Source organism: Fringilla coelebs (assembly GCF_963513975.1).
Source record: "Fringilla coelebs genome assembly, chromosome: 5".
Classification (NCBI taxonomy): Eukaryota; Metazoa; Chordata; class Aves; order Passeriformes; family Fringillidae; genus Fringilla; species Fringilla coelebs.
This window is the reverse complement of record NC_140033.1, coordinates 40,044,370-40,060,263: the sequence shown is the minus strand read 5'-3', so window position 1 is coordinate 40,060,263 and position 15,894 is coordinate 40,044,370. Positions and strand designations below refer to the sequence as shown.

General features: G+C 36.3%; 1 protein-coding gene across 1 annotated transcript in view; it reads right to left on the bottom strand.

Annotated features, from left to right (window-relative positions):
- Positions 1-15,894, bottom strand: part of TMTC2 (transmembrane O-mannosyltransferase targeting cadherins 2) — a 231,576-nt gene that overhangs the window by 65,568 nt on the left and 150,114 nt on the right. Inside the window, exons 4-7 of the mRNA XM_084206089.1 lie at positions 13,372-13,486; positions 4,286-4,371; positions 3,290-3,474; positions 1,747-1,825 (exon numbers count right to left, since the gene is read on the bottom strand). Of these exons, the coding sequence (XP_084062215.1) occupies positions 1,747-1,825; positions 3,290-3,474; positions 4,286-4,371; positions 13,372-13,486 (465 nt within the window). The remainder of the gene's footprint in view (positions 1-1,746; positions 1,826-3,289; positions 3,475-4,285; positions 4,372-13,371; positions 13,487-15,894) is intronic.

Below are 15,894 nucleotides of genomic sequence, written 5' to 3'. Positions count from 1 at the left end.
GGAGGAAGTATAGCAGGAGCCAAGCCCGGGCAAAGGACTGAACTAGTCTTTGTGGTTTTGTGAGTTAAAAAAATGCAAACCCCAGAACAGAGTGAACTTGGACATCACAGACTGTGCTTACAAAGGAATTGAGAATGGCCTCCTGAACCTAAAAAAGCAACCAAAAAAAAGGAAAAATCTGGAGAAACTTATAGGTCATAGTGGTCTATAAAGGCAGCATCTATTCATTGGTAAAGAAAAAGGGTAGCATAAGCCTGCTTAGCAATGGGACAAGCATTACATGCTAGAAACAGCACTGGTTTATGTTTTCCAATTTTGTATTCCGAGGAACACTTTTATCAGAATTATGAAAAACATATCTACACTTAAGAGGGCAGTCAAACTTCAGAGAATTCACTGAAGCACTGCAGTATTTCAGCAGTCAGTATAGGACACCAAAAATACGCAGAGGTTTAATTCACACAGAGGTGACTGTTGATACCACCACCAAATTGATCAGCAAATACTGATAAATAAAACTGACAAAACAATAATTTCATTAAGACTGACAATGAACAAAAGTATATGTAATAATCAACTTGTGCAACTTATGGATTTTAGCCATTGGCACCAATCTGGTAAAGTTTAGTGTTCAGGGAGAAGGAACTCTCCATTGAACTGTGTGAACTGCTAAGGAAGTGTTTACACTGACATTAGATACTTTCTCACTGTGGCCAGAGAACTACTTAATCTAGCATTTACATTTTTCAAACATACAGCATCAGTTACAACTACAATTTTACTTTTTTCTGTGCCCCAATAATTGTAAGGTACTAATCAAAGATGCCTTTCCTGAATAAGTAGTCAACAACTGTGTAAAAGCAATTGGTATCAACCAATACATTCCCTTGTATACGAGGCATTGATGGGGGCAATCACACAAAGCCCCATATGCTTCCTGTGAATCCTAATTGTTTCCACAGATATTTTTAATTGTTCCACTTTGAACTACTTCAAAGTAAAGTTGCTGACATTGCTCTCTATCCCAAATAAGAGAGTACTGGGCCAAACACTGAGGGTGCTTAGCAGAAACACATGAGCTTTGAGAGAGAATTCCACTTACAAGCATCTCTGGAACAATAAGAACCAGCCCTCTTGTTTTCAGATCTGAGTACTATAAGTAATAATTCATAATTTCTTCTTTCTTTTATCTGTTTAATGTATCCCATATAAAAATGTGTTGAAGAATATGAGAAACTGAGATTAAACAAGAAACACCTCACAGATAAATTGACATTTTTTTGCAGTACTCAAAGGACTTCTAAAATTTTGGAGGACAGATAGCTGGTCCTGGAAGAAAAATAAGAAGAATTCTCTTATTCTAGGCATCTAAACTACAGTATATCAGCTGGAAATAAGTTTTTGGCACAACCTAAAAAAAAGTACAAGTATTGCCGTGGGTCTCCAAAGTAGTGTATGAGAGATTCTGGAGACCAAGAAAAACACTAAGCCATGCATTCTAAATGTACAACTGCTACACTGACAGTCCTAAGGGCATCCAGTATCTAACAGTCTCATCATTTATTGAACCTTATCCAGCACTGCAGTTGCTGGCATTTAAGCTCTAAACCTAGTTTAGCTTGTACTGAAGGTAATTATTTTTGGGTTTTATTAGCTCATTAATTTGAGCACCAGTTGCCTGGATAAAGTCTTTTGTTTCACCCTAACTCCTCAAATATCATTCTGAAGCACTAACAATGCACTTACCCATCATGTTATATAGGCTCTGTGGTGCAAACTGCCTTGGCATTTTCTGTATTGCTTCTTTGTAAACTGTAAGGGCCTCCTGAAAAGAAACACACAGGTGGGAAAACACCAAATTAAAAAGCATCCTTTCACATATAAAGTAAAATCAATCTTCCTTCCAGAAGCGAAAGGTGCAGGGATAGAGAAAACACATCAGCATCAAAAATGCCACAGGAAGTACAAAATTTTTCCGTTTTTTACGTGACTTACAAATTCAGTGAGGCTTATAGACAAGAGATCAAGTTAGTTCCAATATTGCAACTTTTTTCCAGGCAAAAGTAAGAAGGACATTTTTTTATACCTCTTAATGACTGATGAGTTTCTAAACATAAAATTCAATAGGGTGTGAAAGAATATGGAGCATTATTGATTTGCAGACAAAGGACATTCTAATGATTAACTACACTAAGTGACCTAAAAATAAAGAAATCATTGTTTACTGCCAAATAATAACAAAGCATAATCCTCACAACTCAAGCCTGCTCCACAGAAAGGATGAGATGCGCTATGAAGTCAAGAAACCCAAAACTGGAATCCCTTTGCAAATATGCTGTGCCATGAATTACCATCCATTCCCCACTTTGGACGCTGGCTTTTCTCTTCTCTTCTCTTCTCTTCTCTTCACAGATGCATTAGCTGTCTGTATTTTAACCAATTAGTAACTCCATCTGACAGAGCTGGATGCAGCAGACAGATGACAGGGAATCTGTCCAGCTTCTGCATGCCTGATCTTAAACAGCTGACATAACTGTCATGGTCAGGAACACTTTACATGGATCAAAACCATTCACAACTCCTGTTCTGAAGTATGCCTGACAATGTCAAGAGAGAATTAATTTCTTTCAAATACTGCTAAAGGTCAAACCTCTAGTGAATGTCCAGTTTCAGTTAAGTTCATCAGGGAAAATGGAGAGGAATCACAACAGTCACAGTTTCATGTGTAAATGAGATGGGATGGCTTGGGTGCAGTTTATTGTTACATTAAAAATATCCAACCACTTTAGCACTGAGGTCAAGTTATCTGGAAACAACACACAGTGGGATATTTTTAATCACCGAAGTTTTAAATTATTTCAACAGGGTCTTATTTTTAGAGGCCTAAATGCAAGCATAATTGCACTTTTCCAGCTAAAGATGGACTTACTGTGTTTTAAATTATAATTCCTTTACACTTTAGGTCAACTGGCCTTTAATCAGGTTTAAATCAGGCTTTATCCTTGCATACCAGCTATGGGTACAAAGCCAAAACCAATGAACTAACACATATCAGATATGACCACTGCTAATGTTGACTCTGATGTGAGAACATGACACTGCTAATTAATAGCATTACACCAGTGGCTGTAGAGAACAAATATCCTCTGTAAAGAATGCTAATCTTGATCTGGTGAAATTCAATCAGTTCATGAATGTGATATATTTTTGAAAGTCTGGGTGGAAGCAGTATGCATTATTTGTATATGAAAGTTTTATAAATATATTATATACAAATATGGAGTCTTACCTCATAGTGTCCTTGTTCATGAAAAAGTTTTCCTAAGTTATAAAGACAGCTGGTAACAGAGCTTTTGTGAGCATGAGGATCTTTCAGATTTTCATCAGGGATCTCTGAACACTTCACAAAAGTCCTCCTTGCTTCCTCTGTCTTCCCTTGGTTCATCAGGATGATACCAGTATTTAAATAGGCAGCTGTGAAGAGGGAAAAAAATGCTATATTTGAAGGGAGTTCTATTATGCTTTATCTACTGTTTCAATTCTAGGCAGTATCGGGCAGAGATCCCGTGGTTATCTAATTTGGTTTTTGAATAACACAGAGCACTCATTGGTGTGAGTGTGAACATGTAACATATGTGAACATATCAAAGGTAGAAGCTCAGAGTCAAGGAAAGAAGGTGACTATAAAGGAGGGAAGGAATCACTGGTTAGGCAGAGTGTTCCATTTCGTTCCTCTTTTAAGGACTCTATAAAGCACATAGCACCACTGTTTGAAGTGTTACAGAAAATATACATCCACAGAAAAACATATATACATACAGAGAAGATTAATACTGAAGGTACAAAATTCTCAGCCATCTCAAATAGCACCACTTCATTTTGGAACCTATTACTGGGCACATCTGAATGATTATTCTCCATTTTTCCCAGGCAAGAAAGAAAAAATATTTCTATTATTCCCTCATATAAATATCAGGGACTGGCTGTAAGAAACAGAAAACAGGAGACTGAAAACTTGGGCAGTAGTATCTCTGACTCAACACCCCAGATGAGAAACATTTTAAGTTCTAGTAGTGCTGCTGGGTGTTAATATATCTGCTTCTTACTTGTACCACATCAAATATAGTTGTTTACTAATAAACACTTGCTATCAAGGGCACAGTTTCACCTTTTCTTTCTGACTTAAAAGCTTCTGAAAAAAAAAAGTAAGTGTTATTAAAGAGTAGGAAAATTTTCTATGAGCTATAGTCAATATTATACAAGCTTGTATAGTCAAAATACTTACAAGCTAGTGTGGGTCTGCTACCAATTGCCAGTTTATAGTAATGCAATGCCTCTGAAAACCTGCTGTTTTCCTGAAGTAGCAATCCTCTGCATAAGGGGAAAAAAAAAAAAAAAAAAAAAAGAGAGAGTGAGGCATGAGGTTACTACAAAGAGTAACTTGAAAACAAATACTGAAAACAAAATGTGGGTAACAAAGTAAAATATGCTTACTGGTATTTCAGAGACATAAGCACTCACTACCAGTTCTGTGTGAGAATTATTCCATGTATAAAGATGAATTCATAGACATCAGGTGTATCCATATGGCTTTAACAAAGCAGATGTTTAACAGAATAGTTCTGGCTTTTTTGGAAACCAGGAGATTCAATTACTCAGTTGAGAAAATATTAGCCTGCAAGACTTTTTAAAGTGGATAGAATATGATGGAGGTATTTGAAAGTCATTAATGATTAGCCAGGCATCCTGTCTTGACCTGAAATAAGCAGGTCTTTTTCAAATGCATGATAAAGTTAAGCACCCAGCCCTTCATGTGCTACGGTAAGGGCTCCCCTTGTTGAGCAATTTCACTAGATTATTTAGCATCTGCAACAGTTCAGTTTTTTCCTGTATTCTTTATACTCTGAACAAATTTACTAACTGAAGAAGTATTAAAAATTATACTGAATATTTCCAGTTTCATAATAGATAGGCTTTAATTTAGCTTTAAAGACAAACATCCTTGTGAATTATGATTTATACCAGCTACCCACAAATTTCTGAGAAGTGGTCTAGACACCATTGACATAAATGTACACTGTATGAAGGCCCAAAGCATTACAATTTTCCAAAGTTTCAGAAGACTGAAAAAGAGCATGTACAAATACATTAAAACCAGAATGATTTAAAAATCCTTAAGAATTAGTCATTTCAGAATGGAGACTCAGACCTCAGTATCCAGGAGTAAACATCTCTTGTCATATAACTCAAAATATCCAGGAAAACACAGCTCTTCCTCTAAGGTGGAAGTGGCACCATATTTATTTGTAGCTTCCCTAACCTAAAGCAATTTTCTTTTCTTCCTCTATATTTTTATCTGCTGATAGGTTTTTGAACTGCAAAGAGCTTGGAATTATTTTATCACCAGTCTCAAATCAGAGATTTTATTTCCCTTTGTCATGGCAGTAAAACTTTTTAAATTAAACCAGTAAACTTTAAGGGATAAAAAGAGAAGGGCAATTAGCTTAAGTACTCACCATCTATATTGTTTGTTTCTTGTCACTGGGTTAGGATTTAACAGAATTGAGAAATATATCCTCTTTTTCTTCTATAATGTCCTATCAGTATCACATGACCTCACTTTGAAACCGTTTCCCAATTAACTTCAGATTAGGTAGCAAATAATTTTTAATATTAACAGAACTTACAGCAAATGGCAAGAGGTATAATCATGGGGACAGAAATAACATTTTCTGAATTTTCTAGAAGTTGAATTTTGTTTCTTGTAAAAATTTTTATACACTTACTTCAAGGAAGATTGATTATGGTATTTTGATCCTGTTTGTTACTGATAGCAGAAGAATTAACAGAAAAAAATGAGGTGCATGGTCTGACATTTAGGCTGCTTCTTAATTTTTTAAAAAGCAAAAACATTCTCACAATTTTGAAACAATTTATCTAAGAAATCCCATTCTTATTTTAATTCTGGAATAAATAATGTAGCCTATTGAGAGAAGTAATACAACAGTTGGTCAACTTCACCAAAACAAATCACTTTGGAAAGTGAACATTTGTGTTTTGTGATTAAAGGAACTTTTATTTGAAATTATTACAAATTAATCTTTTGCATTCACTACATGTTCTAATAGTGACACTTTTCATTTATTACTTGAAACTTTGAGGTGGGTTTTTTTTAAACTTCTCTTCCAAAGCATGTTTTTCTCTTAAAAGCTGTTCCATTAACCATCAGTCTGTCAGCATGTCTCTCTCTCCCCCTCTTTCTCGTCTATATAACCCAAGCAGCTCAGGTGAAGGACTGAGTGCTAAATTCCACCTAATAATTAGTGTTTTATTTGCATTTGTTATGAGTTTGGGAGAAGAAAGAGAAGAATACAATCTTACCAAGGCATGAAACTGCCTCTTCTTGTGAAATTGGTCCTGATTGACCACTAGTTTTCAGTGTAGCTTCTGGCAGTACAACCATTACTAGATTTATGAGTGTCCAGTTCTGGTTTGAGGTTAAACTAAGGGAAAAACTGACTTCTCTAGATGCAATGGAAGAACATTCCTGAGCTGGAGTTCCCATCTTGCAGGCACTGCAGATTCCAGTATCTCACCCTCTCCATGGCCAGGACACTTGGCTGTACAAGCAAGCATCCACTACAGCCAGGAGCAGATCTGTCCTTGACGCGCCTTTCGCTTCTTTGCTTGAATGCAAAACGGTAACTCCTTCTCAGAGATTGTTGGCAAAGAGGAGAAGGAGCAGAATGACAACAAAGACATCAATACAGTGAGAAGCACTGGACATAAGCCAGAGGTGGAGCAGAGCAACTGACACATGTTGAGTATGTACCTAACTTTTGTGGTTGCAAAGACATAAAGCCTTCTTTTTTCCTTACTCAAGGATGAACAGAGGAAAGGACATCCCTGAAGTATGCATGCTTGATTCAAAAGAGTAAGTACCAGTGAGAGACTTGGATGAAGACCTTAAAGTCTCTCTGGCACCTTTAACTTTCTACAGTTACTAAAAATGCCAAACTAACTGAATAAAAAAGCCTAACCACCAAAATGCCCCCACAAAAAACCAAAATGCAGGAACACTGCTTCAAGTTGATACTTCCAAAACTTTTTAGTCTCTTCAGCTCACCTTCCCAGTTGTAAGGCAGGCAAATGAAGATGTTAAATGAAATATGCAACTTCTGTGCAAAGACAGTTCACTAAGAGAATTGGAAAAATGTGGCTTCTATAGTTTAGTAAGACAAGTACTGTGAAAGAATAAGTGAACGTGAGGAAGATGATCTTCACTGTGAGTGTGATGATGCACTAGAACAGATTGTTCAGAGAGGTTGTGGAGTCTCCCTCACTGGAGATATTTAGAAATTTTATGGACACAATCCTGTGCCATGTGCTCTGGGATGACCCTGCTTGAGCAGGGAGGATGGGCCAGATGATTCACTGTGACCCCTTCCAATATTACACGTTCTTTGATTCTGTGAAATACATAAAGATAAAAGTATTTGGAAAAGAAAAAGCTACTTAAACAATAGGACACACAGTGGACTGTAGAACAGTCATAAACTGTTCATGAATTAATTTAGGATTGATTAGGAGACAAGTTCTAACTATAATAAGTACCAAGATTCTGGAACTTTACAACAGGATTTTTTTTTGCCTGCATTACTTCCAGGTACTTTTACATGGAGTGCTAATCATTTATGAAGTGGAGGATATGTGCTGACTGCTTGCAGGAGTAGCAAACTTCTCCAAGTGACTTAGGAAGTGGCTCAGAATCCTGTTTTTTCAAATAGGAGGAAAAATAAAAGAAAAAAAAATGTGGAGCACATTCTATCTGGAAATTATGCACATAATTTCATGTCAGTAGACAGAACTGCTCATTTAGTTTATGCAGGAAAACACCTCCCCCCAAATGAGTCTGTTTGCAACCTTCCTGAATTCTTTAGCTGCCAACTTTTACCTATCTTGCTTCACCAACAATGAAAAATCTTCCTGTCTTCCTCCTCTGCTTTGGTTTTGACCCAAAGTCACGAAATATTAATAGCACAAAAATGTTTTCAGAGACCAGAAGGCAGTCACAGAATATAAATCTGCAGTAAATGGCCTATGGTCTTTCACAAGTTTCATAAGAATTTCTTCCTGTTGGTAGTCCTATTCCAGTCAGCTGGTCTGCTTACAAAGCAAACTCCTCAGTGACTAAAACTGGCATAAACTGGCCAAGTACAATACACAAAACCGGAGCTGTCAAAGTAAACATGTCTTAGTGAAATATTTATAACATTTTCAACCCAGGTACAACATGGAAACAGTTTAATCAATATTGTTTACTGGTTTATAACAACTAAGGGCCTGTTCGCTATTACTTTGCCATGACTGCAGTTCTTCCGTGCCTCAAGCTACATTCATCCCATTGATTTCAGGTGGGATTACCTACAGAAGACTAGATCTACCTAAATGCTGCACTGGCAAACAAAGGAATGAAAGCAAATCCTCTGTTATTTCCCACACAGATGTGTCTCCAGTCACACAGCAAGTGTGGATCTGCTTTGCCTAAGGCAACTCTTTCACTGTCGTTTGCAAGACTAGTGGGTAGAAAGGTAGGTATGGATGCAACCACAAAACATACTTTTTTAATCAGCAAGAACCTAAACATACAGAGAATAGCCATTTCCTTTGCAGAACTCACTAAGCAATCTATCACTCTAGTAGTAAAAACCCCCAAAAAACAAAACTAAACAATCACCCCCAAAACAACCTCTAATCTTTCAGACAGTGCAGTAAAACTGCTGTGTTCTCCCAGATGTGGGGCAGAGCTTCCCAAATGCAATGCAAATTGGTCTGCAAATATAATCCTTTTTTGTTGTTGTTGTTACTGGCACAGTTGTTTGATTGGGAGTACTACCCTTTCAGGACAACATCAACTTGCACAACCCCCATTACCTTGACAGAGGGAGAGCCACTCTGAGGATGAGGAATAGCACTGCTCCTGTCTTTCTCACTCCTCTGGACAATGGGCAGTGCTGTGCTGTGTCTGCAGTCCTCAAACCAGATGCCCATTCCCTCTCATGTGCCCCAGCAGTCAATATAGACAGAGAGCTGGACAGAACTTCCTACAAGAGGGGTCTTTTTTGAAACTGAATGGCAGACACAAACCATTATTTTCCCAATTTTATAAAAATGGTGGAAGTTTATGTAAGGACTATAAGTGCCCACGATTTCAAATACTGAGACTTGTAATTGAATAGCTGGGTCACTGAATGACTTTCACCTCTCAATATAACTTTGAAAACTATCTGCACTTCATATAGGCCCTACATTGCACAGCAGGAAACCACCAGTCATCTGAGTGACCACTGGGTGCTACCTCAAGAGCCAATCTGACAACACAGCAAGATTTTATCAAGATATCTTTGGTTACAGGAAGACACAAATTTTAGCTGTTGTCTTTGACAGAGGGAGAACTAGCTGGCAAAGCCAGAGATTAATTCCAAACAGGTTTGCACCCAGTTTGCATTCATAGCTGAGAAAAACAATAATCAAGTACTTAGACACCAGATGACACATCCTCTTTGCTTTTTAACTCAACATCCTGAATGATAAAAATTTCTGGGCTATTAAGGAAGGGGAACCATAACCTTGAGTTGTTTCCGACTAGGTGGTTGCTACAGGAACTTTGTCTGGGAAAGGTTCAACTACAGTTCAGCACAGGTTTGTATGTCAGCCTGCTTTTAGAGTTTTTTGCCTGTGATAAGGAGTTTTTTATGCCAGTACCCTTAAAAGGCAGGGAACACATTTTCCAACATATAAAGCCTAACAACAACAACAGGCAAGGAAGAATTTTGCTTATATTGATTTTTACCTAAGGATACGGAGTTAAACTTTTCTTGTAAAACACTGCAATCCTAGACTTTCAAGGACAGGTAGTCTGCAACAACAACTGAAATTTCTAAATTAAACATTAAAAAATTCCACATTTATTGATACGATACCCTAAGTTTTCCTATGTAAAGTTTATGAAAATTCATAATCCAATCTTATTCAAAGAAAATAAATTATTTGAATAACAAACTTATACACACAGTCCTGTATCAGTACAGGCAAAATGAGATACTTCAGGGGAGAAGCAAAGGGATAGCTGATTGCTAGAAATTTATCTTTTATAGGGCACTCTATACTCCAAAATTACAACATTTCAAGTAATCAGTATAATGTTAAAGGAAAATTCAATATATATGTCAGATTGAGAACATCCTTAAAATCACATGAGAAACTCAAGGTAACATAGGTTACTAATATGGATGACAAAAGAATACTTGAAGCACAGCCAGGCCTAAACACAAGTGAAATAATATATGCAAAACTACTTTTAACTGATAAATAATTTTACTTTAGACACTAACTGCAAGCAATTTGAAACAATACAAAAAACTCCATAAGCTTTAGCTGACAATCATAAGGTAACAAAGACCGAAAAATCAAAGCAAACTAAAATAGTTTGTTTTTAATCTACTGAACATTGCCTTGTTTGAAAGAATAATCTATAATTTCTCTACAGCTCTGTCCTTGGTACTTCAGTATTAAAATATATGGTTTTCTCAGTTAAAATAAAAACAGAGAAAGATAGGTCATTTTATGCTGATTTACTACCCTATGAAGTTGAAATCACCAGGGCTACATAGCTTTGAGAACACAAATATAAGAGGTTCATAATCAGGCAAACCTTCAAATGTAGATTATGTAGTTATGTATTATATAGTTATTAGTTTACGTATTAAATTTTTTTACATGGCAAAAGCAGCTGTAACTCAGAGCCATAAGGTATAAGTCAAAAAACAGAAAATACAGCACTAAATTCAGCCATCCATCTAGTCTATTAAATTCTTTGGATGTTAATGTATTAGTAGTCAACTTCTAAGCTAACCTCACATTTCAATTTATTGAAAAAGAAGGAAAGATATCAAGAGCTTCTGCTTAGGTATCTTCTCTCTTTGATTGCTATCCATTAAAATTGTGAGTTAAACCTTAATAATTTGTTCTTCAGCAGAGAGCACTTGGACTTGTTACTGCTATGAGTGAACACTGAGCTGCATATGCCAATTAATTTGCATCAAATACCAAGGCATAGGTGCTTAGAAACAATAATGAACATATGAAACACATCCAGTGCTTCTAAAGAACTATAAAGATACTTTTTTCCTGGAGTTCTATGGAGTGATTATTTTAGTTCCAAAGGTGCATACTGAAAACCAGAAACAGCAAAACTGACTGGCTCCTTGTAAGCACATATAAGACATTTTCCATTAGAGAGGATTTTTGTAAAAGGCTCCCACAGAACTACATGCCAAGGATGGGTTTAACTTGGAAAGGAGGTCTTGAGGACTGATTCATTTGTGTACTATCAAAGGACACTGATTCATTTGTGTACTATCAAAGGACACTTGCTTTACCATCTATTTTTCATGCTGGATATTGAAGTATCCAACACTGACAAAGCCTACAAAAAGAAAAAAATTATACAAGCTTTTTCAACTACTGTTAAATAATTGAAGGGTTTGTAAAGCTTGTTTAAAAAATAAGGGATTCTATTGTACTCAATGTAGTAGTAGAAAGGCTAAGAATTAAACTTCACTTCTTATGCCCTATATATTTCAGCCAGCATTTTAGTTAAAATCCTTCCACAAAAATTCAGCAGAATTTAAAAAACTTCTCTGTTCAAAAACAGAGATGAAGGTTTATAGACATATATTTTGTATATCAATAGAAAACTGGAAGACTAGCAGCTTATTCTGGAACAGTGAAAAGACTGAAGTCTGATTTCTTTTATGTCCCTGTCTTTATCGTCCAGCCCCCTTTCCTATTCTTACCCAGGTATTAACTTCAGCTTCTTTCTACAACACAGTAAGAGACAAAAGTACTGTACAGGCATACAGAAAATTTAATAGTTATAATTTTCACCTTCAAAACAAATAGCATATAGGAAATATACATGTATCAATCTTGTCACTTTATTTCCTACAATCTTTTTCTGTGTTCAGAAGTTATTTTTTTAAATGTGAGCAGCAATTTCTTCTTAAAAATGTTTTTCATACTCCTCATTCCCTAACAGGGAGGGAAATTCTGCACATATATGTATTTGTGTAACCAAATTATTAGTAAAAAAATCACAGATATTATGAAATACAGATATCATTCTGGAAAATAAATTCTATCATGAAATTATTTTGAGTTTCATCAATTCATTTGCTTAACTGCAAGGCAAATTAATGACATGGTCAACTTCTTCCTTTTTGAACAGGGAAAAATTAGTAAAAAAATACTAGTATGATAAACATTATTTTCACATATTAAATGCATTCATTTTAAACTGGACTTACAGGCAGAACATTATTTTTTGATTGATTGATTTGAAGAGGCTTACAATCTGAATGCAGTTTTTGCACATTTTGCTTAACTTACAGACACACTTTTCTGCTGCATGCAGGATATTATCTTCCAACGGCTACCAGTGGAATGGCAGTCAGTGGATCCTGTCCTCCACACACACCACAAAACAAGAGAACATGGCCGGTGGAGGTGACCAGCCAGTTGTGAAGCAGAGCCTGCTCTGAGGGCTTGTGCTGGCTGGGTCAGGGTAGGAAGGGGAGGAAGGGCAGCAGGACAAGCAGCACTGAGTGGGGTGCCCAGCAGGAATCAGTCCCTCCCCAAGGGACACACGGCACCATCCCACCTCAGTGTGAAGCTTTGGCACGGTGCTCACTTCAGTCTTCACGATTTGGTACATTAATGAGATGGGAAATCTTTTCTCCTGATGAATAATTATTTTGATGCTCATGTTATTTATCCTCTTACTCACCTACAACAGGGTTCAAGTAATTAAACTTTATGTAACCTATGCTGCTCTGAAGTCAGTCGCGGGAGAAAAGTAATTTGCTGTTTTAACATTTCAGACCTCTGGAGCTAACAGAAGGGTATTTGTCTATGCTTAGAAATGCTTACACCCACTCTGCTCACCAAGTACTATTCAGACTTAAAAAAGAAGCCTAAATAACACCTCACAATTTAATTGAGTCTCAAACAGATGGAGGGCTACAGCTCACAACTCATCTATTGGTACTTTGTGTAGTGTAGGGGCTTTTTTTCTTTTTTTGGAGCAAACAGTTTTGTACATTTACTTTGCCCATACCCATTACATGAATATACGATAATGCTGACCAAGAAAAAAACCTGTCCACCCCATACTTTAAGGAGCACAATTAATGAAATGACTATTAGAAAGCGACAAAAAACATCATCTCCATTTCTAGCAAGTAAATCAGTAGGTCTCTTCACAACAGCTTTCAAAGACAATTCAACCCCAGGAAAGCCACACATACTTACAAATTATAAAGCATATCAGCCATGTTGCTGCGGTAGTACAAGGCATTTCTATAGGCGCTTTCAGCTTCAGAAATCTTGCTCTGGCTCTTGAGAACATTTCCAAGGTTACCCCATGCTGTCAAGAGGAGAAAACAGTATTCATAACGAGCTACAATCCAATTACACATGACAGAGCATGCAAGTATCAGGAAGTTTCTTAGGGAGACAAACCCCACAAAGGAACTATTTTTATGGAACAGGAGGTGAGGTTGGTTATTTTTTTCCCCCAGCCCTCTGGTTCTCTGCATCTTACTGTGAGACTCACATTTCATCGAGGAGATTTACATGCATGTGAATGCATACAGCTTTCAGTTGGGAAAAGGAAGTTTTTTACAAAAATATGTCTCTAGAAATTACTGTAACCAAGGGAAAGGACCATTTTATTTCCTACCACCTATAAATAAAAATCTTCAGGGTCAAATGTGGAACTGAGGCATCTTTCTAGTTTTAACTTTTTTTTTTTTTAAGCCTATTGACTCTAAACAGCAAGAAATTTTTCCAGAGTAGACATGGTCCTTACTACTTAAGTATTAAAATTTGACATATGACACAGGAATTGAAAGAACAGCTTTTTCTAGCAGAAAAAAAATGGAAAAATCCATTTGATTCTACTAGAAAAACATTTGGTCCCTTTCCATACAATTTATTATGCTGTGCAATGTGCTTTTATAGCCCATCTATAAAGGACTTTAGGTAAAAAAAATATTTAAAGCTCCACATGTGTTCCCTTTGCAGTTTTGTTGTGTGGCACAAAAGCTACTAAAAAAGGAATTGGAACTAACATTTTATGAAAACTCTGCTACTCAGAATTTAGGAAGCTAATTTAACTGGTATTACAATTACTGTGTGTGTGAACATGAAAAAAAAACCACATTATGCTTATAAATGCAAAGCTGTTTCATAAAAAAGTTCTACTTGCCCTTTTTTAAATGAAAGAAAGCAATGGAAAGATGATGTACATGCTTTCACCAAACACAGTATACCAGAATATTCTCCCCTCCAGATGCACTTAAACATCAGCTTAAGTAGCAACTAACTTTGATACTTCAGTCGAGCCCTCTCCGTTTCTCAAGAATTTGCATCACTTCTGACTAATGCAAAATTTCAATGTAGTTTTAATGTAACACTGCTATGTAGGTTGATAATTGACTTAGGCATTTTTTTTCCTCAGAAATTTTATCACTTCCGAGCTGCTGTGGTTTGTTGCAGAATCATCCTACCACAGGGATGGAAAGAGCAGCAAACACAGAATTTTCTCTGAGCAGAATAAACTAGTCATTACTGGTGAAAATAATTAATAAATCTATTTAGAATTCATAAAAACCATGTAATTCAACTAAGCACATCATACTCTGTAAATCAAAGAAAGAAAATATATGAAATATTTCCATAAGAAAACAAAATATCTGTTCTATGAGTCAATTCTTTTCAGCCTAGTATTTAATGAGATATAATTTATCAATATTTATTTATCAATAAATCTACAAAAGTCACAAAATGTTCCCTCATTTTGAAATAGAGCTGCTAAAACTATTCTCAGGTTCACTCAACTTTTACACTTGGCTAGCAAATGTGCAGAATTCTGAAATTTCCTCATGACTGCTAGTCTTCCCTTTTTACACAGAGAAAACAGTTTGGAAGTACCAATGAAAGTGACTAGCCAGTCTGTAGGCATTAACCCTTGCAAGAAAAACCCAGACTTATATATTATTTTTTAAATTAACTTGTGAAGATATAACCTTATTTTGCTTCTGCAGTAAACGAGCCTCTGGTTTCCCATAACTGCATGTTCCATATCATCTATAGGGACTTTTGTTCTCACTCTAATCTCCCATAATAGATCAAATGACCCTTTGATCTATTGATAACAATTTCCTGCCACATAGTTATTTACTCCCAACCATTCTGAAGCTCAGTAAACACAAGTATGCAAAAAAGGATGATTCAGTTCATCTCTTCATCTGTTAGACTGGAAAGACCAGTGTTAACAGTGTCTTAACATGAAAACCAAGGTCTTTTCATTTATCCAAACTAGATACATTTGATAGAAAAATTCACGTCTATTTAAATACAGAACTAGTAAAAGAATGATCTGTCTCTGGCTGGTGATGAAGCTGCATTGTAATTTCTGATACACATGTAGAGATGATACTCATACACCCTAGAAATTATGAACAGCTAATATCTGCAGCAACCATGTCCTCTTGGGTTTTGGGTTTATGAGGAAGAGTAAAAGAGGATGGTGTACGTACATGGAGAAAAGGCTACATGAGCTATTCAAGGAACTCCTGCTTTGTCTTAAGTAATGCAATTAACCTTCAGGGGAAAAAAGAACTTCAATTATTAGCTTCCATCTTAAACAAAGTTTTTTCTTCAGAACTGTAATAGCATTGATTCAACTACAGGCACATTCAGAAACAGAAACAAGGTTATACTTAAGTGAATCCACATCCTCTTAAAGCCCACCCTACGACTCCAACTAAA